The sequence below is a fragment of the Mauremys reevesii genome, linkage group 8 (assembly GCF_016161935.1).
Source record: "Mauremys reevesii isolate NIE-2019 linkage group 8, ASM1616193v1, whole genome shotgun sequence".
Classification (NCBI taxonomy): domain Eukaryota; kingdom Metazoa; phylum Chordata; order Testudines; family Geoemydidae; genus Mauremys; species Mauremys reevesii.
The window spans coordinates 21233416-21260201 of NC_052630.1; the positions used below are offsets into that span (position 1 = coordinate 21233416).

The window sequence follows — 26786 nt, forward strand, 5'->3', positions numbered from 1 at the left end:
TGTGCTAGTTAAGTGATATTTTAATAGCAAACAATCACTGAAAATAGTAATAGTTACTAGTAGCTTCAGCAATGACATCTCACACAGTTTCTAGTAGAGCACTTCCAGTTGGTATTGCAATGTTTTTACTTCTAAACTTTTGGTTTTTTTTCATTTTTTATACCCAAGTTTATTCTTTGGGATCATATGACATCAAGGCTGACTGATTTTCCAGCTTTTCCGATGTCTTTGAGCTGCCAATGGGGATTGCCTTTGTCAACAGTTATTTTGCATCTTTATCCATCACCCTAGTGCTTTTTCATATCACCACTTGTGTGTGGAACTTGGTTCCCAAATATTCGCCACAGGCCAGATTTTCAAAGGGTGAAAGCATCTAGATGCTTTTGAAAATCCAACTAGTTGTCTAAATACCTTTAAAAATCTGGCCCTAAGGGCATTATACTATCTTGTATGTAATCCTTTTCAAAGGCAAACTTCTACTGTGATGTTTAGTAAATATAAATTTACAACCCTGAGAGAGACTGACAACCATAAATATTCAAAAATCATACACCAAAAAGTCATTACAATAAATAAATACACTTGGAGTCCTCTTAATTTGCCTTTTTGTTTCTGAGCCTTTAGGGCACATAAGCTTCATGCTTTGCTGTTACCTTTCCCAAAGAATCCATATACCTAAAATGGTTATGCATTTGTATAACTTTCAATACCATTTTGGATTTCCAGTAATATATGATTCCCCCCCCCCCCCGCCTTTGTATTGGCTGCCTTTTGGAGAAACCATAGTGCCTTGTCTCCACTATGTTTTTACAGGGGAATAGCTAATGCATAAGATAAAAACACATATTTCTTATCACTGAGAACAGAGATTATAATGCTGAATCAGATGTTCAATTATTATTCAGAGTCTGACAAATCGCATATGGATTGTGGCTAACACTGCTTCTTTGCCACCTGCTTTGCCACCTGTTTGCACCTGCAGCCTGCCATCGTGTGGATGTCATGGAAAAACAATTAAAGCATTTTAAACTAACAGAATTAACAGAGGTGTTTCCCCCCTCAACTTCCCTTATCAGGGCCTGCAGATGGTGTGACACAGCTGTAGGGTTGATGCACATAAATTAAAGCACCTTAAACTCCTATGTGAACACTTTTGTTCAGAAGTAAAGTGGTCTTAGTTTTGAGACTGGCAGTCAGGATAAGCACAGATTGCAGGAGTCCTTCCCCACAGCTATTAATCATCAGACCTTTGACTTGTCTTGAACAATTTTAAAATATGGTACGGTCGAGGTGATTTTTTTGAGTCCAAAGAGGAGTGAAGTAATGGAGCACTCTAAATATCAGAAGTGTAGGACTGGACGGGACCTCGATGGGTCATCTAGTTCAGTGTGATGGGTGCATGCCACCCATAGGGTTGCCAAGTGTTCAGTTTTTGACCCTGGCCAGCACTGCCGCCTGGGCCATTAAAACTCTGGTCAGTGGTGCTGCAGAGCTAGGCAGGCTAGTCCCTACCTGTCCTGGCACCGCGCTGCACCCCAGAAGCAGCGAGCCGGTCTGGCTCCTATGCGGTGAGGCCACAGGGCTCAGCGGCACTGTCCCGGCCCTGAGCACCAGCTCCCCATTTCCATTGACTGGGACCCATGGCCAACGGGAGCTGGGGAGGGTGCCTGAGGGTGTGAGCAGTGTGCAGGAAGCCTCCTGGCCCCCCTGTGTGGGAGCTGGACCTGCTGCTAGCTGCTTCTGGGGTGCAGCGTGGAGCCAGGACAGGCAGGGAGCCTGCCTTAGTCCCACTGTGCTGCTGACTGAGATAAGCCTGCACCCCAATCCCCACCCCCAGCCCTGAGATCTCTCCTGCACCCCAATCCCTCATCCCTGGCCTCACCCCAGAGCCTGCACCCCCAGCAGGAGTCCTCCCCCTCCCCAACCCCTGCCCCAGCCCAGAGCCCCCTTAATCCCTCATTTCTGGTCCCACCCTGGAGCCTGCACTCCCAGTTAGAGCCCTCATCCCCTCCTGCACCCTAACCCCCTGCTCCAGCCCACTGAGAGTGAGGGAGGGTGTGGGAGTGAGCCACCACGGGAGGGGGAATGTAGTGAGTAGGGATGGGGGGGGATGGGGCCTCGGGGAAGGGGCAGGGCTGGGGGCTCGTTTTTGTGCCCTTAGAAAGTTGGCAACAACCCTACCCGGCCCCAGAGGGTGGGGGAGGGCAGAGCCAGCAGACTGTGCCAGGCTGGCTACCGCTGTGTCGCGGAGGCGGCGGATTGGGCCAGGCTGCCTCTCCCACCCTGCAGCAGAGCCGGGGCAGGGCAGCTCCAGGGCCCTCTGGCGTCTAGATGCCAGGCACCGCTACCGGCGGTAACATTACAGCAGATGGGGGCGCTAGGACCCGGGGGTGGGAGCAGGGACGATCCTCCTGCCAGCGCCACGCTCCAGCGAGAGACGCCCAGACACTAGCCGAAAGGGCAGCCCCGCGCGGTGCCTGCCGGGACTGGGAGCGCCGCCGCGTGTGCAATGGCTAATGGGAATTGTAGTCCCCACCGCCCTGTGCTGCCCGCAGTGTGTAACACAGTCCCGTGCCCGATGACGCGGCGGCTGATGGGAGTTGTAGTCCATGACGTCGCGGCGCGGTGGCCGACGGGGCCTGTAGTTCTGCCGAGGGCGGGCGCAGTGCCCGGCGGGCGGCGCTCAGTCACACGCCAGCGGACTGAGGGAGGGAGGCGGGAGCATGGCTGGCAGGTCCCTGCGGGCGGCCCGGCATCACCTCAGCCCGCTGCTCTCGTTGGGCGCTCGGCGGCCCAGCAGGTAAGGCGGGGGGAGCCGGCCACTCATCCCCGTAACCCAGGGGCCCCGATCGCTCTCCGTCCCCCCCCCCCCGTGCTCTCTCGGTGCCCCTCACCGTGGTGCCCGGGCTGTCCGCGCTGTGCAGCGAGGTGGGCATGGGGGGCTTGGGCGCTGAGCCACCGCCGGCTAACAAAGGAGCCCGAGCGGCTGCACCCTCGGGTGAGCTGTGTGCCACCTGCTAAGTACCGCCCGGCTGCTGCTCCGGTGCCCTGCCCAGGCAGACAGGGCGGGCGGGGAGGGGGAGCCCGGCACGGCCCGGCCCGGCTGGGGTCTGGTGCCCTGCTCAGGTAGACAGGGCTGCTGGGGGGGCACGGCACGGCCGGGGTCTGGTGCCCTGCCCAGGCAGACAGGGCTGCTGGGGGGGCCCGGCCCGGCCCGGCTGGGGTCTGGTGCCCTGCCCAGGCAGACAGGGCTGCTGGGGGAGCCCTGCCCGGCCGGGGTCTGGTGCCCTGCCCAGGCAGACAGGGCTGCTGGGGGAGCCCTGCCCGGCCGGGGTCTGGTGCCCTGCCCAGGCAGACAGGGCTGCTGGGGGGGCACGGCACGGCCGGGGTCTGGTGCCCTGCCCAGGCAGACAGGACGGCACGGCCGGGGTCTGGTGCCCTGCCCAGGCAGACAGGGCGGGCGGGGAGTGGGACGAGGCCGGGGTCTGGGGCCCTGCCCAAGCAGATGAGGGAGGAGGCGTCGGAGCTCAGCCAGCCTAAAATCTTAAAACGCGGCCCCTGGTCCGAGCTCCTCCGTGTTGGGCGGCCACCTTGAGGGGCTTTGGGCCTGGGTTTCAGACCCGGCTATTCCCGTGGCTCACCTGGGGCTGTGCGCCTGGACCCGCGGTGTATTTCAGGAAAGGTCCAACCCTAGAAATTGTTTGAGGCGTGTTCGCTGCAGTCATTTGTAAGGCTTTCAGTGAGAATGTGGGTGGCCCCTGTTTCTTTTTGAGGCCAGAAATAAGTGTAGCTGCAGCTGGTTCATGACTGGGTCACCTAGAGACTGCAATAACACAACTAAATAATAATAATGGGATATAGGAGTGGGGAAGTTGATATATGCTGAAAAAGCTCTAGGCATGGAATTGTTGCAGTGTGTATATGGAAAGCAAATCGTTGTCTGGAATAAAAAAAAACAGTCTTGGCTACACTAGGAAAATGGCACACAAGTTCCCATTGCTTCTGCTGCACTGATGGGGGGCCTAGTGTGGACAGGCTCCCTATGGCTGAACCTGTTGTAAAAACTCTTCATGAGCTTACAGAAAGTTTAACAAAAATGGTTTTAAAAGTGTGTCTTGGCTACAGAAAACTTGCTTATGCAGGGGATCCCACTGGTGCAATGAACCTTTGGAAAATTTTGGCAAAACATCCCGGGTATAGATATAGCTATCTTAATGGAATCTGAATGTCTATTAAATGGATTTTCAAATGACTAATCAGAAATAAGAGAGACAAAGTGGAGAGGCAATATCTTTTATTGGGCCAACTTCTGCTGGTGAAAGAGGAAGCTTTCAAGCTTACACAGAGCTCTTCTTCAGGCAGGTGCCTAGTGCTTCTCCTCTTTCTCTTTCACCAAAAGAAGCTGGTCCAATAAAAGATATTACCTCACCCTCCTTGTTTCTTTAATATCCTGGCATCAGCATCGCTACAGTAACACTGCAAACAATAATCAGAAATAACTCAGAGCAGAAAGTGGAAGCAAGATGTATTTTGAAAAGCAGGGTGTTTCTGAGAACAGTTGAGTTTGCCTCTAAAAGGAAGTGGTTGTATGGTAAATGCAGTGGGTCAAGTTCTGTCTTCGCCTCCCACTGACTTTATGTCTAATATCTCAGTGTTAGAAAAGCAGACAAGTTGGGTTATGAATACAGTTCTGTGCTTCTATAAAAACCTTGCAAAAGGCTTTTAAATTTGTTAATTAGTGTTGTGTTGCTGCTTTGCCCATTACATATATAACCTAATATTTGATATTCTTGGAGTGTTTCTTGGGCTTAGTTTCTAGCAAGATTTGAAAACAGTTGTACTCTGTATCTGATTGGGGCAATTGACTTGTATTTTGGGTGGTCAAGGAAGAAAGAGGCTTAACCTGGAGTGTCCATTCTTTGGGTCCCACTTCAGACCTTGTGTTAAAGGACTACTGATGTCTACTAGTTGGTTCCTTGGTTGAAATTCAGACAGCAGAGAAGGGGAAAGACAAAGGGCTCACAGGTTTATTCTCGATGTATCACTCTAAAGGGAAATTGGAAGAAAATTTAAGCATAATAAAATGGTGGGTTCCCATATGTGCTTTGGGAACTGCTGGGTTTGGGCTTTGTAGTAATAGCATGTTATGTCCAGAAATCATCCCCTTCATGCACACTCTTGTGTACTGGGTAATTATCCTTGTAAATGTGCTGTCAGCTTGAAATAGGTGTGGCTTCTGATCTGTAGATGGTATCATTGGGGATAGTTCATGACAGACAGTCAAGCGCCATCAGCGGTGTGAAATCAGTCCTTAGATGCACGATGTTAAATGTATCCTCCAATTGCACATATGTTATGCTAAAAAAGTGACTGTTAGATGGATGATGGCATTGCAGAAAGTGACATTCAAATTGGATGGTCTGTCCTGGGTCTTTGAGATGTGAGCTTGGGGTGTGTAACTGATTATCATTAGAGAAGCAGGCTTCCTCACATTCAAAAAGGGGACATGGAGAGAAGCTTGAATTGGGAGAAGAGATAATATGAGACAGGTTGGATGTTCAGAAACAGAATCAGGGAACTTCAGACTGTTGTATGACATCCTGTATGGCGGAAGGAGAGATGGTGCTATGTATCTTATCACACACCAACCCTTCTCATCATTTAAAGTCTGAGATTTAAGGATAACTGGCTTAAATTATATGGATAGATTTGGGTGTGGTCCCCTACATCCTTTTGTACCCCCATTGATCTGCCCGTCTCTGGCGCTGGTTTCAGAGTCTTTCGCACCCAGCTCAATAATCTGCTCATTCCTTCAGGGATTTCCCCAGTGCTGTCACTGTCATGTCAGAATTTCCTAACTTCCTGGTATAATTACTATCTATTCATAGTTGTTTGCAGTGTTGATGTGGCTATGTTGGTATTGGATCAACTTCTGTTGGTGAAAGAGACAAGCTTTTGAGCTACACAGAGCTTATCTTCAAAGCAGTTGTTCCAATAAAAGATATTACCACACCCACCTTGTCTCTCTATTCCTAGGAAAACTGGGGTTAACACTGTATCTGGAAGGTAGGACTGTATTACACTAGCTGCAGATAAACACTTGTTTGTTTCCTTAGTATAGTATGCACCTCATATCTCTTAGGAAGAAGCAAACTATGCAGCTTTTTCCTGTGTTCTATTCCATATGGCAGTTCTGAGCAAACGGCAGTTCTGAGCAGACCCCTTTTAAACATCGCTCTGTGAGAGAGCTCTTGTTTCTCGTCTGCCGCATGAGGCAGGCTAATCCAAACAGCATGTGGGAGTTGGGACTTTCTTTAGCATAAGGGTGTGTTTTGGGACTTGGATTTGGTTTCACTAGCTGGGAAGGGAGTCCATGCAGGCAGCTCTCTGCTTCACGTAGGCAGGTTTCTCTGGCTGAAGCACTAGCTCATTTATTCCTCTCTGGCTCTTGCGTGTATACACACACACCCACCCACTATGAGTCACATGTAAACAGCTCACTAAACTTCCGTTCCTGGGAAGTGAATGAGCAGCAATACCTGGAAATATCTATATAGGGTTTTAAAGCAAAATTTGTCTTGATCTGTGGATTATAAAACTAGGTGATTGGGCTGCCAGTTGCATTTCAAGGCTGTTTGGGCTGAATGGTTCCTCTGCTGCATGTTTGTTAACTTCAGTGACTGAAGTTATATAAATTAAATGTGAAAAGTGTATGGGTCAAAAGTCATAATTACAGTTCATACACTCAACCCACACACACTTTTTCTCCTTTACAAAACTTAAATTTTTCCAAACTTGCACTGATCTGTTTTGAAATCTAAGCTATCCCCCCCCCCCCCAGTTCTTTTAATTTTGGGAAATAGTGTCCTGTTAATATTATCTTCTTTTAAAAGAGCAACTTTTAATCAACTGCTTGCTGTTTGCAGCTTTTAATTCTAAAATAACACACCCTAGTTATTTAAGTCTCCGCCTCTCTCTGTCTTGTGATAGTGAACTGCATTTTTGTGGCATGACTGGCTAGACAGTTGCATCCTATCTTTTTATCTCTCTCTTAGTGGGATAGTCTCCACTAAGACACAGAATCTCATTCACAGATTCCAAGGCCAGAAGGGACCATTGTGATCTAGTCCAGTGGTTTTCAAACTTTTTTTCTGGCAACCCAGTTGAAAAAAATTGTTGATGCCTGCGAACCAAAGGAGTTGGAGATGAGGGGTTTGGAGTATTGTAGGGGCTCAGGACTGGGGCAGAGGGTTGGGGTTCAAGGGTGAGAGCTACGGGGTGGGGCTGGGAATGAGGGGTTCAGGGTGTGGGAGGGGGCTCTGGGCTGGGACAGTGTGGAGGTGTAGGAGGGGGTCAGGGCTCTGGGCTGGGGGTGCAGGCTCTGGGGTGGGGCCAGGACTGAGGGGTTTGGGGTGCAGGAAGGGGCTCTGAGTTTGGGGGAGGCTCATGGCTGGGGTTGGGGGTGTGGGCTGACCTCGGGCAGCTCCCAGTCAGCACGCAGCAGGAGTGCTAAGGCAGGCTTCCTGCCTGTCCTGGCACCACGGACCGCATTGCACCCCGGAAGTAGGCCAGCAGCAGGTCCAGCTCCTAGGTGCACAAGCAGCTCCGCAAGGCTTTGGCCCGTGGGCACCCAGCTCCCAGCTAATGGAAGTGCTCAGGGTGGGGACAGCGTGCGGAGACCCTGCCCCCCCCCCACCACCACCTAGGAGTCAGGCCTGCCCCTGGCTGCTTTCGGGGCACATTGCAGTGTCAGAACTGGTAGGGACTAGCCTGCCTCAGGCTTTGGCTACACTTACACTTCAAGCGCTGCCGCGGTAGCGCTTTGAAGCGCTAAGTGTAGTCAAAGCGCCAGTGCTGGGAGAAAGCTCTCCCAGCGCTGTCCGTACTCCACCTCCCTGTGGGGAATAACGTACAGCGCTGGGAGCCGTGCTCCCAGCGCTGGGGCTTTGACCACACTGGCGCTTTGCAGCGCCACAATTTGCAGCGCTGGAGAGGGTGTGTTTTCACACCCTGCTGCAGCACTGCAAATTTGTAAGTGTAGCCAAGCCCTTAGCCAGGCAGCACCGCCAATGGGACTTTTAACAGCACGGTCAGCGGTGCTGACCAGAGCTGCCGCAACCCGTCCGGGTAGGGATAGCTCAGTGGTTTGAGCATTGGCCTGCTAAACCCAGGGTTGTGAGTTCAGTCTTTGAGTGGGCCACTTAGGGATCTGGGGCAAAAATCATTTCTATTTTCTTTTTCAGGTATCTAAAAGGGTGTCATCAGGAGGAGGGAGAAAACTTGTTCACCTTAGCCTCTAAGGATAGAACAAGAAGCAATGGGCTTAAACTGCAGCAAGGGAGGTTTAGGTTGGACATTAGGAAAAAGTTCCTAACTGTCAGGGTGGTTAAACACTGGAATAAATTGCCTAGGGAGGTTGTGGAATCTCCATCTCTGGAGATATTTAAGAGTAGGTTAGATAAATGTCTATCAGGAATGGTCTAGACAGTATTTGGTCCTACCATGAGGGCAAGAGACTGGACTCGATGACCTCTCGAGGTCCCTTCCAGTCCTAGAGTCTATGAATCTATAAACCCAATGCCTTACATTCCGCAACCCAGCACTGGGTTGCGACCTGCAGCTTGAAAACCACTGATCTAGTCTGACCTCCTGTATAACACAGACCATAGAACTTCCCCTAAAATAATTCCTAGAACATATCTTTGAGAAAAAAAATCCCATTTTGATTTTAAAATTGCTGGTGATGGAGAAGCCACCAGCACCCGTGGTAAATTTTCCAGTGGTTAATTACCACCCGAACTGTTAAAAATTGATGCTTTATTTCCAGTCTGAATTTGTTTTTCTTCAACTTCCAGACACTGAATCATGTTTTACTTTTCTCTGCTACACTGAAGAGCCCGTTATCAAATATTTGTTCCCCGTGTAGGTACTTATAGACTGTAATCACATCACTGCTTCACTTTCCCTTTGTTAAACAAAATAGATAGATTCAAGGAGCTCAATTACAATATGGCAGGTTTTCTAATCCTTTAATCATTCTTGTAGCTCTTCTCTAAACCCTTTCCAATTTAGCAACATCCTTCTTGAATTGTGGACACTAAAATTGGACAAATATTCCAGCAGTGGTTGTATCATTGCCAAATACAGCAATAAAATAAGCTCACTGCCCTTACTCAAGGTTCCTCTCCTCCCTCTGTCTTTACAGTTCAGGTTACTGAAGTTGCAGTTTAGGATGCTTGCATGAGAAAACCATCTGACTGATGAGTTGTACTTTCTGATTCCAGTAATCTGTATTGAAACCGCCCTGTCCAGGACCCCAGGAGATACAGACTAAAATACACCCTGCAGCTGAATTCACCAGTTAAACCAGGGGTTCTCAAACTGGGGGTCAGGCCTCCTCAGGGTCACAAGGTTACTACCTGGGGGGTCACGAGCTGTCAGCCTCCACCCCAAACCGTACTTCGCCTCCAGCATTTATAATGGTGTTAAATTAAAAACACTTTTTAATATATTTTATTAGGGGGGTCACACTCAGAGGCTTGCTATGTGAAAGGGGTCACCAGTACAAAAGTTTGAGAACCACTGAGTTAAATCAGCTTTATGTATCTAAACAATAGTGATGAGAGAGAGAGAGAGACACATGCACACATTCATTCATTCATTTAGCTAGAGTAAATTTGAAAGAAATAGGAATTGTTTGTCAAGGGTTGTTTATGGATTTACATAAGGAACACAAGCCATACTTATTCTCAGCTTTTCGTTCAGTTTTAAACCACTGTTGATACTCTGTTCAATAGTGATTAAATTTAATAAAGCAAATAAGACACGAATCCTCAATCTATCTCTTTAATGTTGCATCATGAAGCTTGCTCAGTCTTGCCATTATAATAGATTTGTGGGGAGAGGGATAGCTCAGTGGTTTGGCCTGCTAAACCCAGGGTTGTGAGTTCAGTCCTTGAGGGGGCCATTTAGGGATCTCAGGCAAAAATCAGTACTTGGTCCTGCTGTGAAGGCAGGGGACTGGACTCAACTCAATGACCTTTCAAGGTCCCTTCCAGTTCTATGAGATAAGTATATCTCCACATAATAATAATAGATTTGAGGAGGAAACCATCACCAACATAGATTTGGCTGGCACTTAGATACCATCGCTATAGGCACCTTAAAAGTGCTCCAGATCACATCCCTCTGTTCAGAACAGGTCTCCATGCTGTGGCAGTTAAAATGCTAGCAGCCATCAGCTCCTTGTCTGTGCTGGTACTCCCACAGATAGAGGTGCAATAATGGGTAATTTTTTTGAAAACAGCTTAGTGTAGACAGGCCCTAGATAATTCTTGGGTTATTATGTAAGGATTGTCTAATGCAAGGAAAGCCACGTCTCGGTAGCAGGGTTCACTGTGCAAGTTAGTGTGCAGCAAACTAGTGTGCTGTAGATTCACACCCTGGCTTGCCGCACACTAAAAGGGGCAGTTTGCCATGCGGATGGTGCACTAAGCACCTAATTAGCAGATATTTACATGCAGATGTAGTTTGGAAGGGATAAGGAAGTTTCTGGATATCTGTTGTTGGTCTTGTGGGGCATCAGACAACCTCCTTTCAAAGACAAAAGAGAGAAGGAGGTGGCCTGCTGGGTGGGGAATTGTAACACTATTAGCTGTTAACTAATAGTTAGTCTTGATTGTCATAGGTTGGTGTAAAGCTTTGGGTTACCATGTCAACAAGCCGCTTTTTTTTTTTAAATTTGCGGGAGAGCTCATCAGGCACTCCCAAGAATTTAGAAACTCTTTTGTTCAGCAGATGCCAATATGCTTTCTGAATGGAGCCTTCTTGGAGGAACACTTCCCCAAACTATGAATGTAATCCAAATCTGGTGTGAAGTTTGAGAGGATGATAGGCAGGCTTTGGGTGAGCACAGGACTTGAAGCCAGCGAATTCTTGAGTGTCAGTCCTGGTTCTGACAGGAACTCTTTCTGTGATCTTCGGAAAGATATTGCTTCTCTGCCTCAGTGTCCCAGATGTAGACTAGGAATGTTAAATAGTGACTCATCTCTCAGGGTGGCATTATGGTTAGTGTTAGCCAAAGGCTTTGAAGTTTCATGTAAGTGCTAAAGGTTTTAATTATTTTTCAGGCTTTGCAACCTGCTGCCTGTTTTTCAAGTATTGACGGAAACGTCTCACATCCTGATTGATTATTTTTTTTCTATTTGCTTAACTAGTTTTTGAGAGTCACCAAGTTGTGCTGGGACAAATTCCTATGAACCTGGGTAGTATTTAGTGTTTAGACAGCTTAGTCCAATTCCCTGACTCTGGTGGTTGTGTAATTTCAGCTGCCAATGTAGAAGCCAGCTTGTTCTAGAGTCTCTCTCTGTCTCGGGTGACCTGGCCGTTGCAGCATGAATCACAGTAGTTCAGTCTCTAGGCTTTTTAGGTGCACACACTTTTCAGCAGGTGAAGCAACCTGGAAGCAAGTGCTCCAAGATCTGCTCTTGCATTGTATTTGCCTTCAGGATTCCTGCTTTTGCCACTGTGGCTAAAACCAGCTTGGACAGTGACTAATCTAGAGGGGCAGCTTTCTGAGAGACAAGTTTCAGCTCCTCCACTAATAGAGCTGTTAACCGTGGGCTGTGAGGGTCCTTGCAGAAGGTGCTGAAGCTATGTTAATGTGCAGGATGCACACACAGCATGTTCACTGGAACCATCTACCATTTATTGCTATGTACAACAAGCTTCTCTGCCCTGTAGTATCCTCATCATCATATCCACTCATTATACTCCACACCCGAACATAGCCACTTTATGGACGTCATACCCTCATATCTCAATGTCTGTACTTGGACCCATCAAGCTTTTACCTCCAATCAGGGATATTGCAGATTATGTATTCCTTAATGCCACCCGATCTGAAACCAAACTTTGCACCCTCGATAATCTGTATGTTATCCCCTGATAACCAGAAACTTCTATGCCTAAACTCTGTACTGTTCACTTTTTCTTAATACAATTTTTAAATCGGGGGGGGGGGGGTAAGAGTCAGACTCATTGAGAAGTAAAGTGGGCCAACTAGCTAAGAGGAGGACTGGCCAGGCCCCAGAAAGTGCTGATAGGGCTGAAGGAGAAGCTAGCTAATAATAGGCCAGTAAAAAACTCTGTCCTGCAGAACATCTTGACATGCCTGTTATTAGTTCAGTTCTGAACTGCCTGTGTAGAGGTTTCACACGCTGGGGAATTTCTGTGCCTGCGAACAAGATCCCCACACTTGGTGTATGATCTTTTCAGCAGGAATGTGCGTGTCTGTTCTCCCACCCCTTAGCTAGGTTCGGTAAAGGGTGGGGGGTGTCACCTTCCTCTCAAACATTTGTTACAGAGGGAAAGGATTCTGAACTAGATACTAACATGCCAAGTTGTATGGTTATAAGGTTTATTGTCCACCTGGGCTATAACTGCTATTTTTTCCCACAGTGCAGATGCAGCTCTCTGCACTTGAACTCTGTTTACATATTCCAAGTAACTTAGGCCTTGTCTACGCTACAAAGTTTTGTCTGCAAAATTTATGCTGCTTTAATTAAAACTAGGGCTGTCACACGATTAAAAAAAATGGTGGCCAAAGCATGAAGGGACATACAAATGTTTAGCATATCTGGCATGTAAATACCTTGCAATGCCACCTACAAAAGCCCCATGCAAATGCCTGTTCTCACTTTATTTTGACATTGTAAATAAGAAGTGGGCAACATTATCTCCCGTAAACATAAACAAATTTGTTTGTCTTAGCTATTGGCTGAACAAGAAGTAGGACTGAGTGGACTTGTATGCTCTAAGGTTTTACAATGTTTTGTTTTTGAGTGCAGTTATGTAACAGAAAAAAATCTATATTTGTAAGTGGCACTTTCATGATAAAGAGAGTGCAGTACAGCAGGGGTTCTCAACCTTTTTCTTTCTGAGCTCCCCCACACCCCAACATGCTGTAAAAACTCCACTGCCCACCTGTGCCACAATAACTGTTTTTCTGCATATAAAAGCCAGGACTGGTGTCATGAGGTAGCAAGCAGGGCAATTGCCAGAGGCCCCATGCCACAGGGTCCCTCTCAAAGCTACATTGCTCAGGCTTTGGCTTCAGACCTGGGTAGCGGGACTCAGGGGCCCTGGGCTTCAGCTCCATGCGGTGCAGCTTCACCTTTCTACTCAGGGCCCTAGTGAGTCTAATGCTGGCCCTGTTTGGGCCCCCTGAAACCTGTTTGCGCACCCCCCCACCCCCATGGTTGAGAACCACTGCAATACAGTATTTGTATGAGGTGAATTGAAACATACTATTTTTTATCATTTTTACAGTGCATATATTTGTAATAAAAAATAATATAAAGTGAGCACTGTATACTGTGTTCTGTGTTGTAATTGAAATCAATATATTTGAAAATGTAGACAAACATCCAAAAATATTTAATAAATGTTAATTGGTATTCTATTGTTTAATAGTGCTATTAAAAGTGCGATTAATCATAATTAATTTTTTAAATTGCAATTAATTTTAGTGAATCGTATGAGTTAACTGCAATTAATTGACAGCCCTAATTAAAACCGCTGTTGCATGTCCACAGTAGCTCCTTTTGTTGGCAGAGTGCATCCACACTAACAGCTCTTGCATCGACACAGAGAGCAGTGCAACATTGTGGTAGCTATCCCACTCTGCAACTGACTGCAGGGTGCTTTGGGAAGGATTTACAATGCCTCATGATGGGGCAGGTATAGCATCCCATGATGCAGGTTTCTCAATCCCATTCTTCCAGGGGCTTCCAGTTCCTAATAGATTGTCAGCTGCTTAATTGAAGTGTGTCGGGGGAGGGAGAGGAGAATGGTGTAATCTGGGGCGGTGGAGACAGCAGGCTGACCGACTTATCTTGAGGCAGGGGAAAGGTAGAGCTCACACACCCCAGGGGACACCCTTCGCCCCCTCCCCCAGCCCTGGGTTCTTCTCAGCACAGAAGTCTCTCATAAGAGTGGCCCTGCTGGGTCAGACCAAAGGTCCATCTAGCCCAGTATCCTGTCTTCCAACAGTGGGCAATGCCAGGTGCCCCAGAGGGAATGAACAGAACAGATCATCATCAAGTGACCCTGTCGCCCATTCCCAGCTTCCGGCAAACAGAGGCTAGAGACACCATCCCTGCCCAGCCTGGTTAATAGCCATTGATGGGCCTATCTTCCATGATGGACCTATCCTCTCCCCAGCCAGCCCGCTCTGCCTGCCTGCCTATGGTTCTGTGATTCCCTCCAAGTGCTCCCACTGCCTCCTCAGCTGCTGGGAGCCGCATCCGAGCAGTTCTGTGAGCTCTCCGTGCTGAGGAATGTCAAAGCGGCACAGTAGTGTCTTTTCCCCCATCCCGCTCCCCGCTGCTGTGTTCCTAGTGCAGGGCAGAACAGGAGCATTCCACGTTAATGATTTGCTCTTTGTTCTCCAAACAGAGCAGCAGGCAGCTGTCAGATACTGCAAGAGCTTTGAAAGGGGAGAAGCACATGCCTGCAGAGCAGCAGAGAGCAAAACAGTGCGCAGAGCAGGCAGGCATTGTGGGATACTGGTGCAAGCCAGTTGTGTCGACAAAACAAACGGCAGTGTCTACGCTGATGCTGTGTCACTTTAACTTTTCCACAAAAAGCTTTATGCCTGTCATTGAGGTGGTTTTATTTTGTTGGCAGAAACAGCAGAGGTTTGCTACCAAAAGTAGCTTTGTAGTGTGGACACCTCCCCTGTTTTGTCGTATAGACATGTCTGGGTGGCATCGGTCACTGTATTATCTAAGCACCAAAGCGTATCTGCCTTTCATATCTGCTTATTTTACACGAGTTAAGATCCTACCTAGGTGTCTCCAAAGAGAATGTGCTTTTTAACACTGATGATGGGCAAAAAGCAACATCTTCCCTTCTGAGCTCTGGATCATGTTTCTCTTTCTTCTTTGCCCTTGGCTTGTATTTCAGAGATTGCTTGTGTGTCTTCAGCACTGCGGCCCAGCAGAGGAGTACGGGAGATGAGTGTGGACCAGAGGATCCCCGCGATGAGCCGAGGCATCCCCTTTCTGAGCGAACTCTGGAGCTCAAAGCCAGCAAACTGGAAGAACAAGTCCGTGATTTAACTGTGAGTCTACCACTAGCAGCATCTTAGCCAAGGTATCCCCACGTCCTCAGGGTTCAGTCCCTTCCAAGTGGGAGGGCTCATTCGTTTCACTGTTAAGCCACCTGCCTGCATACATTATAGATGACATAATTTATCTCAAAGCTTTTCACCAACTTCACCACGGAAAGGCAGCCATCTTTGGGCTGCAGGGTGGCAACCAGCTACCCTTGCATAACATGAGGAGGCAATGCCCTGTTTATGTCCTCCTCCAAAACATCAGCTGTTGATTACTGCTGGAAGTAGGAGACTAGACTGGATGAACCGAGTAGTGTGATCCTGGCTAGCAAATACTGTGTTTAGTAGAGAGTCCCTGTTCAAATCTTTTAAGTGTTGCCTATTTAGACCTGCAGTAATTTTGCCTCTGTCTTGTGAGAATTCAAATGATGATCCTGATTAGCCTGGCCTCATGGCATTCAAGGATCACTAGGTCTTAGAAGGGCTTATACAACTCAGATAAATGTGCAAAATGATCCATCTCAGGCAGGCCTGATGTGTGGAATGTATTTAGTTGCTTTCCTCAATTGAGGAGATAGTTTTCTATGCATTTGGAAATCAGCATCTGTTCTGAAATCCTGCTCTGTAAACTGTAGGTACAAGGTGTTGTGGCCAAGTTACTCTTGCTTTAGGTAGCAGAGCAGTGTTTCATTCCCTCTACCATAGGCGCCAACTCCGTGCATGCTCCGGGGCTGGAGCACTCACAGGGAAAAAAATAGAGTGTGCTCAGCAGCCCAATGGATCAGCTCCCCTCCAGTGCCTCCTACCCCTCACGATCAGCTGTTCAGCGACTTGCAGGAGGCACTAGGGGGGAGGAGCGGAGGTAGGAGAAAGGCAGGAAGAGGCAGGCCAGGGTGGAGGTTTGGGGGAAGGGGCGGAGTTGGGGTCTGGCACCCCTGGGGAAATCCCAAAGTCTATGCCTCTACCCTCCTTGCTTTCATCCCTTTCAGTTCCTTCATCTTACCAGTTAATCACGCTCATCATTTTTAGAACAGAATCACTCATCCCATCTCTGTGAACTTGTAATCACTTCCTAGCTCACCCACTCCGTCTGCATTTCTAGACGTGGCCTCCTCCCTGTCCTCTCCCTGTGACTCTCCGCAGTTGAAAGAGATGGCTGTTTCATTTGTGCTGCATCATCTTAATTGGAATGCCCTCATACTTCCACCTCAAAGCAATGAGTTACTTCCGTTCTGTAACCCTTCCCCCATTGTACTAATTTCAATGGAATTAATGGGGTCAGAGATGTTAATGTCACCCTGTCGTAATCCAGTGTTAAACAAATCTCAGCCTGTTTCGTTTTATGGCAAACACAGGATTAATTTTTTATTTTTTGTTAAAGATAGAGAAAAGAAAGGAAAACAGGTATAGTATTCTGTGAGGCTTTCATTGTAACAACTTGCCTTGTTCCCTTTCCCTTTTGCCATAGAGTCTTTAGTGGGGAAAATTCCCTGACAGTCTCTTAGATGGTATTAAAGATACTAATAACTGTTATTTTTTAGGGAAAAGGGAGAAAGTTAATTGAAATGGGCTGGAGCTGCTGCTGTTATTGTTAAAGTCCAGTCCCATTTTCAAGAAGACAAAATAAGATACACACAAAAGAGAAAAGAGAACAGCAAAGATAGAAAATGCAACTTCCATTTCTGGTATTGACTTTCACTTGCAACCCCCCTATTGGAGAAACAGAGGCATCCTACACTGTCTTATTAGCCACTCTGAGATCTGGCAAACCTTTACCAGCATCGGGCTGTTTAGGTCATTGCTTTTATCTGCCTCTCTGGTTTACAGTGGTGTTGCAAAATACACAGTCTTGGCCAGCTAAGCCAGACTCTTACTAGAAGGAAAAAGGAGAGGGGTGGGAAAGAGAAGAAATAAAATGAATGTTGAAAAGGACACGTGGGGTGGGTCTGGAGGTATGCAACAGTGTCATATCCCAGGTGGTGGTTGGGATTTAGGTAGAGGAGGTGGAGATGGTGATGTCATCTGGGTCCCTCTCTCTGGCCCAGTCTGGTCAGGGCATCTCACAGGATCAGGATGGCCCAGTGATGTTACAGTAGATTGTGAGATCCCAGGAGACTGCGGAGCTGGCAGCCATGATCATAAAGCTCGCTTAAGCAGTTGTTGGCAAATAGCTGCTGCTTCTTGATATTGTTTTCCTCCAAAAGTCTTTTCTTTTAAGGATCTCAAAAGGGAGTCATGGGCAAAATAGCCCAACCCCTTACGTTCACCAAGTAGGCTTAATTTCCAGCACCTGGATTTTGGTTAATTGATTTCCAGTTCAGAACTTCTCTTGTTTATCAGGCTTGATTGAAACCCAGTCCTTGAGTTACATCAGTAGGCCTTTTTGTTTGGATTAATTCAGCCTTTGTCTCCCTTTTGCATCTTTTCCCATCAATTTATATTATTCTAGATTGTGCCATTTTATGAGCTTTCACTCACGCCTTACAGCTGATCTCACAATTAAGGTAAATTCATAGCCCCCATTACTGGCTGATGCTCTGAACCCCCTTTATGATTTTATGTTGTTTACATTTATAAAATGGGTTTAACCACCAAGCTATAATTTCCTGAGCAAATCGTAAATTAGTACACCACTAATGTATTAACTATATGAACTTCCTCCCCAAGATGACTCTGGTCTGACAGACTAACAGGGCAGGCAAACAGCAGAGTTGAGAGCCCTCTCTTGAGATCAGCCTGCGCATCATCACTTTACGAAGGGTGCTACAAACAAATGCATTTTATTGTCTCTACATCTTCCCAATGCAAATTGCATTGGGATAAGAAGAAAATGAGAGTGGCAAATGTACCGATGTGGCAAGTGAAAATAGAACTTGAAATATTGCAAAAGATTCCACTCCTGCTGAGGCAGTTTCTGAGAAAGGTTACTCCTCACCCAAACACACAGGTGTGTGTGAAAGAGAGTGAGCGAGAGGGGTGGGTCACCAATTCTACATTGTCACTGTGCCACCACTGTCCAGTTGGGGAGAGCATCTGTCAGCTTTCTATGGCTGTCTACACTAGAGAATTTTTACACACGTGCCACCCTGGCTAACACTGGTTCAGCTACTGTGGTGTGAGCAATGTTGGCAGCCCTCTATTGAGGAGCCACCAACCTCACAACTATTTTGAGCACCGTGATTAGATTTGTTCCAAACAGGGTTATTTCACAGGGCACTAAAAAGAGTTAATCTTCCCTAGGGGTGCCACCTCTGATAACACTGGTTCAGCTGTACTGGTGAGATTTTTTTTATAGCTACTCCCTTGAGTAGGAAAGGCTAAAGAAGAGGGAAAGATGCAGGGCCTTTCTAGAAATTATCACCCTGACAGCAGCTATCTTCTGCACTAGCAAAGCATCAGCTGATTGCAAATTCATTGCTAAGATCTCCCAGTCAGCTGCTATGGGAAAGAATCCATTAAAAGCTGCACCTTGAATGGTCCAAAAACAGCAGACTGACCTGACAGTGTAGAGTGGTCTGCTTAGCTGTGCCCAAAATCCTCCTGACCAGTGACTTGGGTACTGTTAATCTGATCCTAGTTTTGCTGCCTCAAGCAATGGGAGAGGCCTTTGGGCATGTGTGTTCTTCCTAACTGGGGTGGCGGGGCCAGCATGAGCCAGTAACTTGCAGGGGGAGTCTCTCTTTAAATAGACTGTCTGTGTACGGAGATGCAAGGTTCTACAACAGGGGTTCTCAAACTGGGGGTCGGGACCCCTCGGGGTCACGAGGTTATTACATGGGGGGTCGCGCGCTGTCAACCTCTACCCCAAACCTCGCTTTGCCTCCAGCATTTATAATAGTGTTAAATATATTAAAAAGTGTGCTTAATTTATTAGGGGGGGGGTTTGCACTCAGAGGCTTGCTATGTGAAAGGGGTCACCGGTACAAAAAGTTTGAGACCCACTGTTCTACAGCAATTGGTGTGGCCCTGTGATGGGTCACTCCCCATGTCTAATGCCTGTGCCTGTTGCTGTGTGTGCAGGAGCGATACCGGAAAGCGTTGGCAGATTCGGAAAATGTCCGGAGGAGAACACAGAAGTTTGTGGAAGATGCCAAGCTGTTTGGTAAGCGAAGTGCTGCTGGCACTGTGCAAGAGCTGTTTGCTGCAGCGTGACTTGCTTGGCTAAGCACAGTTGGGATCCAGAACAGAAAGTACAGATAAGCTGCTTCCCCACCTTGTCCTTCTGCCCTTGTTCTTTTTAAAGCCTGTTGTGATGTTTGGCCTGAAGTGACTGGTGGCTGGACTTGCTAACTGTTGTGTCTGCATGTTTAGCCAAATCCTGTGGGCTTATTTTGGTGATAGCCCTATGGCTTGTTTCTTTATTCCAAGGTCTGCTCTGTAACAGTGGTCTATACTAATAAATCATACCACCCTGTGGATTTTGGGAATGTACTTGTAAAACACTTACATTCAGCTGCTGAGCTGGTGTAAATCAGCGTAGCTTCCTTGACTTCGTTGAAGATTTACACCAGCTGAGAATTGTCACTTGAGTTTATTCCATGCTCTATGCAATGTCATCAAGCTGCCATCTCCTTTCTAGTACTGAGATCCTGTTCTTTCCTTCACCTCTATTATGAAATTAATGGATGTAGTACATGCTGGGATAGAGGCCATCACTTTGTCAATTAATGTATTCTTCTTAAAATATATGTAGTAAACTTAGAGTATGTCTACACTACGGGATTATTCCGATTTTACAGAAACCGGTTTTTAAAAACAGATTGTATAAAGTCGAGTGCATGCGGCCACACTAAGCACATTAATTCGGCGGTGTGCGTCCATGTACTGAGGCTAGCATCGATTTCCGGAGTGTTGCACTGTGGGTAGTTATCCTGTAGCTATCCCATAGTTCCTGCAGTCGCCCCCACCCATTGGAATTCTGGGTTGAGATCCCAGTGCATGATGGTGCAAAAACAGTGTCGCGGGTGATTCTGGGTAAATGTCGTCACTCAATCCTTCCTCCGTGAAAGCAACGGCAGACAATCATTTCGCGCCCTTTTTCCCCTGGATTGCCCTGGCAGATGCCATAGCATGGCAACCATGGAGCCTGTTTTGCCTTTTGTCACTGTCACCGTATGTGTACTGGATGCTGCTGACCGAGGCAGTACTGCAGTGCTACACAGCAGCATTCATTTGCCTTTGCAAGGTAGCAGAGACGGTTACCATCCCTATTGCACCGTCAACCATCATCTCATCACCAATTTACAATGGCAATCAGTCATTTTGCACCGTTTGCATTTGGAAATTGGCGATGACGGTTATCAATCCTTTTGTACCATCTGCTGCTGTCGTGGGTGCTCTGGCTGGCCTCGCTGAGGTCGACCAGGGGCGCATGGACAAAAATGGGAATGACTCCCCGGGTCATTCCCCTCTTTATGTTTTGTCTAAAAATAGAGTCAGTCCTGCCTAGAATATGGGGCAAGTGTACTAGAGAACCATAGAGCACAGCTGCTCTGTGTCAGAGCCCCAGAGATCCCGCAGAAATGATGAGCTGCATGCCATTCTAGAGGGTGCCCCTGCAACAACCCCACCTGTTGCTTCCCTCCTCCCCCAACCCTCCTGGGCTACCGTGGCAGTGTCCCCCCATTTGTGTGATGAAGTAATAAGGAATGCAGGAATAAGAAACACTGACTTTTTAGTGAGATAAAATGAGGGGGAGGCAGCCTCCAGCTGCTATGATAGTACAGGGAGTAGAGAATCTTTTCTTTAGACATGAAATGGGGGGGGGGGGCGCTGATGGAGCTCAGCCTCCAGCTGCTATGATGAGGACGGTTACCAAGCCTTTTGTACCATCTGCCGGGAATGACCAGGAGTCATTCCTATTTTTACTCAGGCGCCCCCAGCCGACCTCACCGAGGCCAGCCAGGAGCACTCACGGGATGATAACGGTTTTCCGCCATTTTGTACCGTCTGCCATCAGGAAAGGAAGGGGAGGGGATGCTGCTGTTCAGCGCCGCAGCAGCATGCAGTAGATATACGGTGACATTGAAAAAAGGCGAGAAACGATTTTTTTCCCTTTTCTTTCACGATGGGGAGGGGGAGTAAATTGTCGAGATATACCCTGAACCACCCCGGACAATGTTTTTGACCCTTCAGGCATTGGGAACTCAGCCAAGAATGCAAATGCTTTTTGGAGACTGCGGGGACTGTAGGATAGCTGGAGTCCTCAGTCCCCCCTCCCTCCCTCCATGAGCGTCCATTTGATTCTTTGCCTTTCCGTTACGCTTGTCACGCAGCACTGTGCTGAGTCCTTGCTGTGGACTCTGTCTATCGTAGCCTGGAGATTTTTTCAAATGCTTTGTCATTTCGTCTTCTGTAACGGAGCTCTGATAGAACAGATTTGTCTCCCCAGACAGCGATCAGATCCAATATCTCCCGTACGGTCCATGCTGGAGCTCATTTTGGATTTGGGACTGCATCGCCACTCGTGCTGATCAGAGCTCCATGCTGGGCAAACAGGAAATGAAATTCAAAAGTTCGCGGGGCTTTTCCTGTCAACCTGGCCAGTGCATCTGAGTTCAGATCGCTTTCCAGAGCGGTCACAATGGTGCTCTGTGGGATACCACCCGGAGGCCAATACCGTCGAATTGCGGCCACACTAACTCTAATCCAACATGGCAATACCGATTTCAGCACTACTCCCCTCGTCGGGGAGGAGTACAGAAATCGGTTTAAAGAGCCCTTTATATCGATATAAAGGCCTTCGTTGTGTGGACGGATGCAGGATTAATTCGGTTTAACGCTGCTAAATTTGGTTTAAACGCATAGTGTAGACCAGGCTTTAGTGTTGGTGAAATGGGTTGGATTGATAGTCCTGGAAACTGATATCCTTGATTCTCATGTTGCACCTACTCTGTGATAAACAGCAGAGCAAGCATTCCACACTCTGTCCTGTCAATGTATTTTAATCCTTCTGTGAAGGGACCACCTCTAGGGGTGGGAGGATAGTTCAGTCCCCATGGAGAATCCAGTCCTGGGCACCTCTGCTTAGACTGTCGTCATCAGAAATGCTAGTTGTGGTTTTATGTGGTGTGGGCACCTGTCAGCTTGGAACTGGCCTGAGTCCATCATCTCATATCACTTAGGCTGCCAAGCAATCATCAGATGGTAGCACTCTAGGATACTACTGGTATGACTTTGATTCAGACCTGAAACCGAAGGGTAGAAAGCTCTGTACCCCTCATATCAGTCCTAGGAGTTTCCTTTTTTCTCATTAGTTAACGCTTAACTGAAGGCTGCTGGAGCTTATCCTGGGTTAGAGTGCCTATATTTCCTTTGCTTTGTGCCTGCCTGGTCTGCTCGAAAACAGCTATTACATTCAGGGTCCATCTACATTGTTGGAATTGGAATAAGCCCAGATGCAAGACTACATAGACCAATATCTAATCTGCTATGGATGCTTCTTTGTAACTCTTCTTTCTCCTCCTCCTCCTCCATATTGGTTCTCTACACAGCTCTCACACTCCCTATGAAGGAGTATGCAGCATTTAATTGTTGCTCATGTCTTCCCCTTTCCTCTCCCATCTACCTCAGATCCCTTTTTGTTATGTTACTCAGTGAACATGTCCCTACCACCTGAGAGGGGGAAGGTTTCTGTCAATCTTCACATCCGATTCTCTGCAACCAGAAATATACAGCTGCCCAAAATGTATACAAACTGCGCCAAGTTTTCTAAATGGCAACAAGCTTTGGATTCTAGACCATGCCTATGTTACTAGGGCTCACCTGAAGTCTTGCTGTAATGTCCCAGGTTGCAGGAGCTTCATGAAACAAAGTATTGAGACTCTGTGAAATAACTCTGCTTTATGGAACCTGTGTATATTGCATAGCTATTGATCTACCTAGGTATATACCTCACCCATTACTATGGTCTCTGGGAGCCTGTAGTGCACTCTTAAGAACTGTCTGTACAATACTGAGGTCTCAGTCGCAGGAGATGCTGAATACTCTCAGTTACCATTGAAGTGGGAGCTGAAGGCAGTCATCTCTTAGAATCAGTCCCTTCCAGTGTGGCATGGCAACATGCCCAGGGCTGATGCTGTAGCCTTGCACTATCTACCACTGAACTTACATTGCTTAACGTCCTGCCTATTTGTATGTGTGGCTGCAGGGATCCAGAGTTTCTGCAAGGACCTGGTGGAGGTAGCTGATATCTTGGAGAAGACTACTGAGAGCGCTGCAAGAGAAGCAGAGCCTAGTGACCCAAAACCAACCCTCAAGAAGATCTGTGAAGGCCTGTCCCTCATAGAGGCCAAGTTGCAAAGTGTATTTGCCAAGCATGGCCTTCAGAAGATGAGCCCCGTCGGTGGCAAATATGATCCATACGACCATGAAATAGTCTGCCATGTGCCAGCAGAGGGAATGCAGCCCGGCACAGTGGCACTAGTGACTCAGGATGGCTATAAACTCCACGGCCGCACTATCAGACACGCACATGTTGGCGTGGCAGTAGAGTCGCAGGAGTGATGTAGTGGGTGCACCCATTGGGATCTGAGCTGAGGACTCTGTCACACAGTGGCGATAGCAGCTGCATGTCTTTTCTTTATTTATTAAGCTAGGTTTGTATTGTACATTGGCTTCTTCACAACATGTGCAGTAATCTTGGCTTTAATTCCAAGAGGCTCAATTATTTAATGTTACTTTTTCTGAGTGTGTGTAATGCTGGGAATCCTGCTATTTATCGGAAGCATGTGGCACTGCTAGCCCCCTTCTCTGTTGGATTCAGGTCTCTATTAAAACTTGCACTGGGGGAAGAGGGAGTTGGGGAGAGAGAATCTGAGAGCCAGGAATTTCTGCCTTCTGATCCCAGCTCTGATGTACTCTTTCTGTGGCTTTCGGCAAGTCACTTAGCCACTCTGCCTCAGTTTCCCTATTTGTAAAATAGGGATATAATAATACTTACTAACCACCTCACAGGGGCGTTGTGAGGATTAAATAATAGTTGAGATGTACCTTAGAGATGAAAATCTCTAGCTAAGTGCTAAGTATTATTATGAGACTCTTGTGTGGTCTTTTATTTTTCCTGTTTCCCTTAGGCAGAAGGAGCTGTGAAGCATCTGCCATTTTCAGCCAGCCATTTCTCATCTCTCTTCAGAAAGCAATTCTGAATTAACAAAGCCTTAAATCATCTTGTATTTGAGTATGGATGAGGGTTTAAAAAAAAAAAATAATCAACTGAAACGTGATCAGATTAATGTTTGCTCTCCAGCTAAGACTTCAGACCTGCAGAACCGTCCCTAGGGGACAGCGAATCAGGGCAACCGCTCCCGGCCCCACACTTTGGGGGGCCCGGTGAGCTGGTGTGATTGGCCGGCGCCGCATGGGCGGCGGGTGAACCGCTGGCTGGGGGAGGGAGAGCTCTCCACCCAAGGGAGAGCCACGCTTGGCTGTTTGGGAAGGCACAGCCTCCCCTTCCCGCTCCCAGCGTGATGTCACTTCCGCTCCGGTCCCCGCACCTCCCTAGGGACAGCCCTGCAGATCTATCTGCTTCTCACTAAAGTTAAACAGTGAGAGTGACACCAGGCAGGGGGAGCAGAAACTGTTCTCAAGTTTCAGCCACTGAGCAAAGATCTAGGCCTGTTCTCCAAACAAGAAGTATTTTTAAGAGAAGGAAAATCTATCTCTAGATCATTTGTGCTGCAGCTTCCAAGCATCAGAAACGGTTCACTCTTTACTAGCCCTGAAAAGGGAAATATGATCTCTTATTTTGTCAAGCCACCAGCTAATTGATACCTTTCCCAACCCTAATTCAGAGCCTGTTTCTGCCTGGCTGTGGATAGACATCAAATTTAGGCTTTATTTCATTAGCGAAAGCTCAAAGTGTCCTTGAATCAGTTGCAGCAGCAAGTATGAGCTAGTGAAGAGAAGCAGGGATCCAAGTGCCCATCGAGTTTGGGAGCTGGCCTGAAGGGTTCTAGCTCAAGGCAGTCTGGCTGGTGAAGCCTGGCGAAAGATCATAGGGCATGTGTATCTCTCTTGCTGAACGGTTTGTATGTGTGATGCCTTCAGCTAAACTGAAAGGATGGGTAGACTCCTCATCCCCAGCATTACTGACTTACTAGAAGCGAATGTCTATCTCTGAGCTAAATGGGAATCCAGCCGTCATTTAATGAACAGCAGGAGAAATAATGGAAGAGAAGGCCCCAAGCTATCGGCTGCATTATAAAAGGCAAGGAGGGTGAACAGTTGTACTTTCAGGAGTTCTTGCCCTCTCTCTTGTTATCAAACCTATGGTCTGGCAGGCGTTTGGGCTCTGCTTCCAAAGACTTTTGTCTAGTGGGGGCACCAGTTCTGTCTCAGAGGAGGTATTCCTTTCCCATTCCTTTGCAGATGTGAGATGCTGAAAAAGGCAGGAGAGGTACTCATAGTCTTGTGATGGACCTCAAGATTACAACCTCCCTCAATTAGCAGCTACAAATTAAGACTTTCTGGGAAGATTCCATAAACCTAGAACATTCATCTGAGTGAGTTTCGTTCAAAGACAGACATGTCTCTTCTCATATGATTAGTACAAAACTGCCTCTTAATAACAACAGAACCCATAGTTCCCTTGGGGGTGATTCAGCATTCCCATTCTTCACTACAAAACACTTCTTAGCGTGTGTATGTGCCTCTGACCATTTAGGATGTTGAGGTGGGTGTTGAGGCAAGTACTTGAGATCTCAGCCCTGGAAATCAGTACTTCATGGCAATATTGGATCATTTCTAGCAAACATCCACTTACATTTCTTTACCCGTGTAACTTCTACAATACTGGCATACCTTACAGGGCTGTTGTGAGGATTAATTTAAGGTGTACAAAGTGCTCTGAGTTCCTTTGACTAAAGGTGCTAGAAAGAGGCATAGTATCACTATTATTCTTCCTAGTTTTCTGCTTCACTTTGAATCTCAAAATGAAAGTGCACCTAAGCAAATCTCAATGGGCCAATCTCCCAAATTCCCTAGCAGGAGTTAGAAATCTTAGGCTAACTTTGGTCCTGTTGCCTTTCAAACACACACACATCCCTCATGTGGCTGAGGTCTATGGCTAGGTTGAATTTCTTCTAGGGAGATTCCAGTCCCCTTGCTGTCTTCCATGGTTTGCATAAAGCTTGCACGCTAAACACTGGGCCAGATTTCTCTTTGGTGTAATTCTTTTGCACTTCAGGGAGTTACACCATGGAGGGATTGGGCCCTTTGGCTTTTTCTTCCCAGTCACTTTATGATGGCCTGACCTGAACACAGAAGTGTACTAGAAGGGAAGGTTTGGCGGAGGAGGGAAAATGTCACAAAAACACTAATCATTTCCACTTTAATACTCCCATGAACCTTAGAAGTTGAGCACTTAATGTAGATGACTGGATAACAAATGTGTGTTCAGCTGGAGCCATGGGATAAGATAGGAAGCAAAGGGTAGAAATAAATGGTCAGTTTTCACAGTCGAGAGGTAAATAATGGAGTCCCCCAAGGATCTGTACTGGGACTAGTGCTGTGCAACATACTCATAAATGATCTGGAAAAAGGTAAACAGTGAGGTGGCAGAATTTGCAAACAACACAAAATTAGTCCAGATAGTTATGTCCAAAGCTGACTATGAAGCGTTACTAAGAGATCTCACAAAACTGGTTGACTGGGCAGCAAAATGGCAGAT

General features: G+C 47.2%; 1 protein-coding gene across 2 annotated transcripts; it reads left to right on the forward strand.

The window, feature by feature from the left end:
* Positions 1-2650: 2650 nt before the first annotated feature.
* On the forward strand, positions 2651-23771 carry GRPEL2 (GrpE like 2, mitochondrial). 2 transcript variants are annotated; one of them, XM_039486595.1, is made up of 4 exons: positions 2651-2800; positions 14968-15124; positions 19139-19220; positions 23268-23771. In XM_039486595.1, the coding sequence occupies exons 1-4, from the start codon at positions 2724-2726 to the stop codon at positions 23621-23623; spliced, it is 672 nt and encodes a 223-aa protein (XP_039342529.1). In that variant the 5' UTR covers positions 2651-2723; the 3' UTR covers positions 23624-23771. The 2 variants fall into 2 exon arrangements, with proteins under 2 accessions (XP_039342529.1, XP_039342530.1); XM_039486596.1 differs by having other exon boundaries at positions 2653-2800; positions 14989-15124.
* The last annotated feature ends 3015 nt before the right edge of the window (positions 23772-26786 follow it).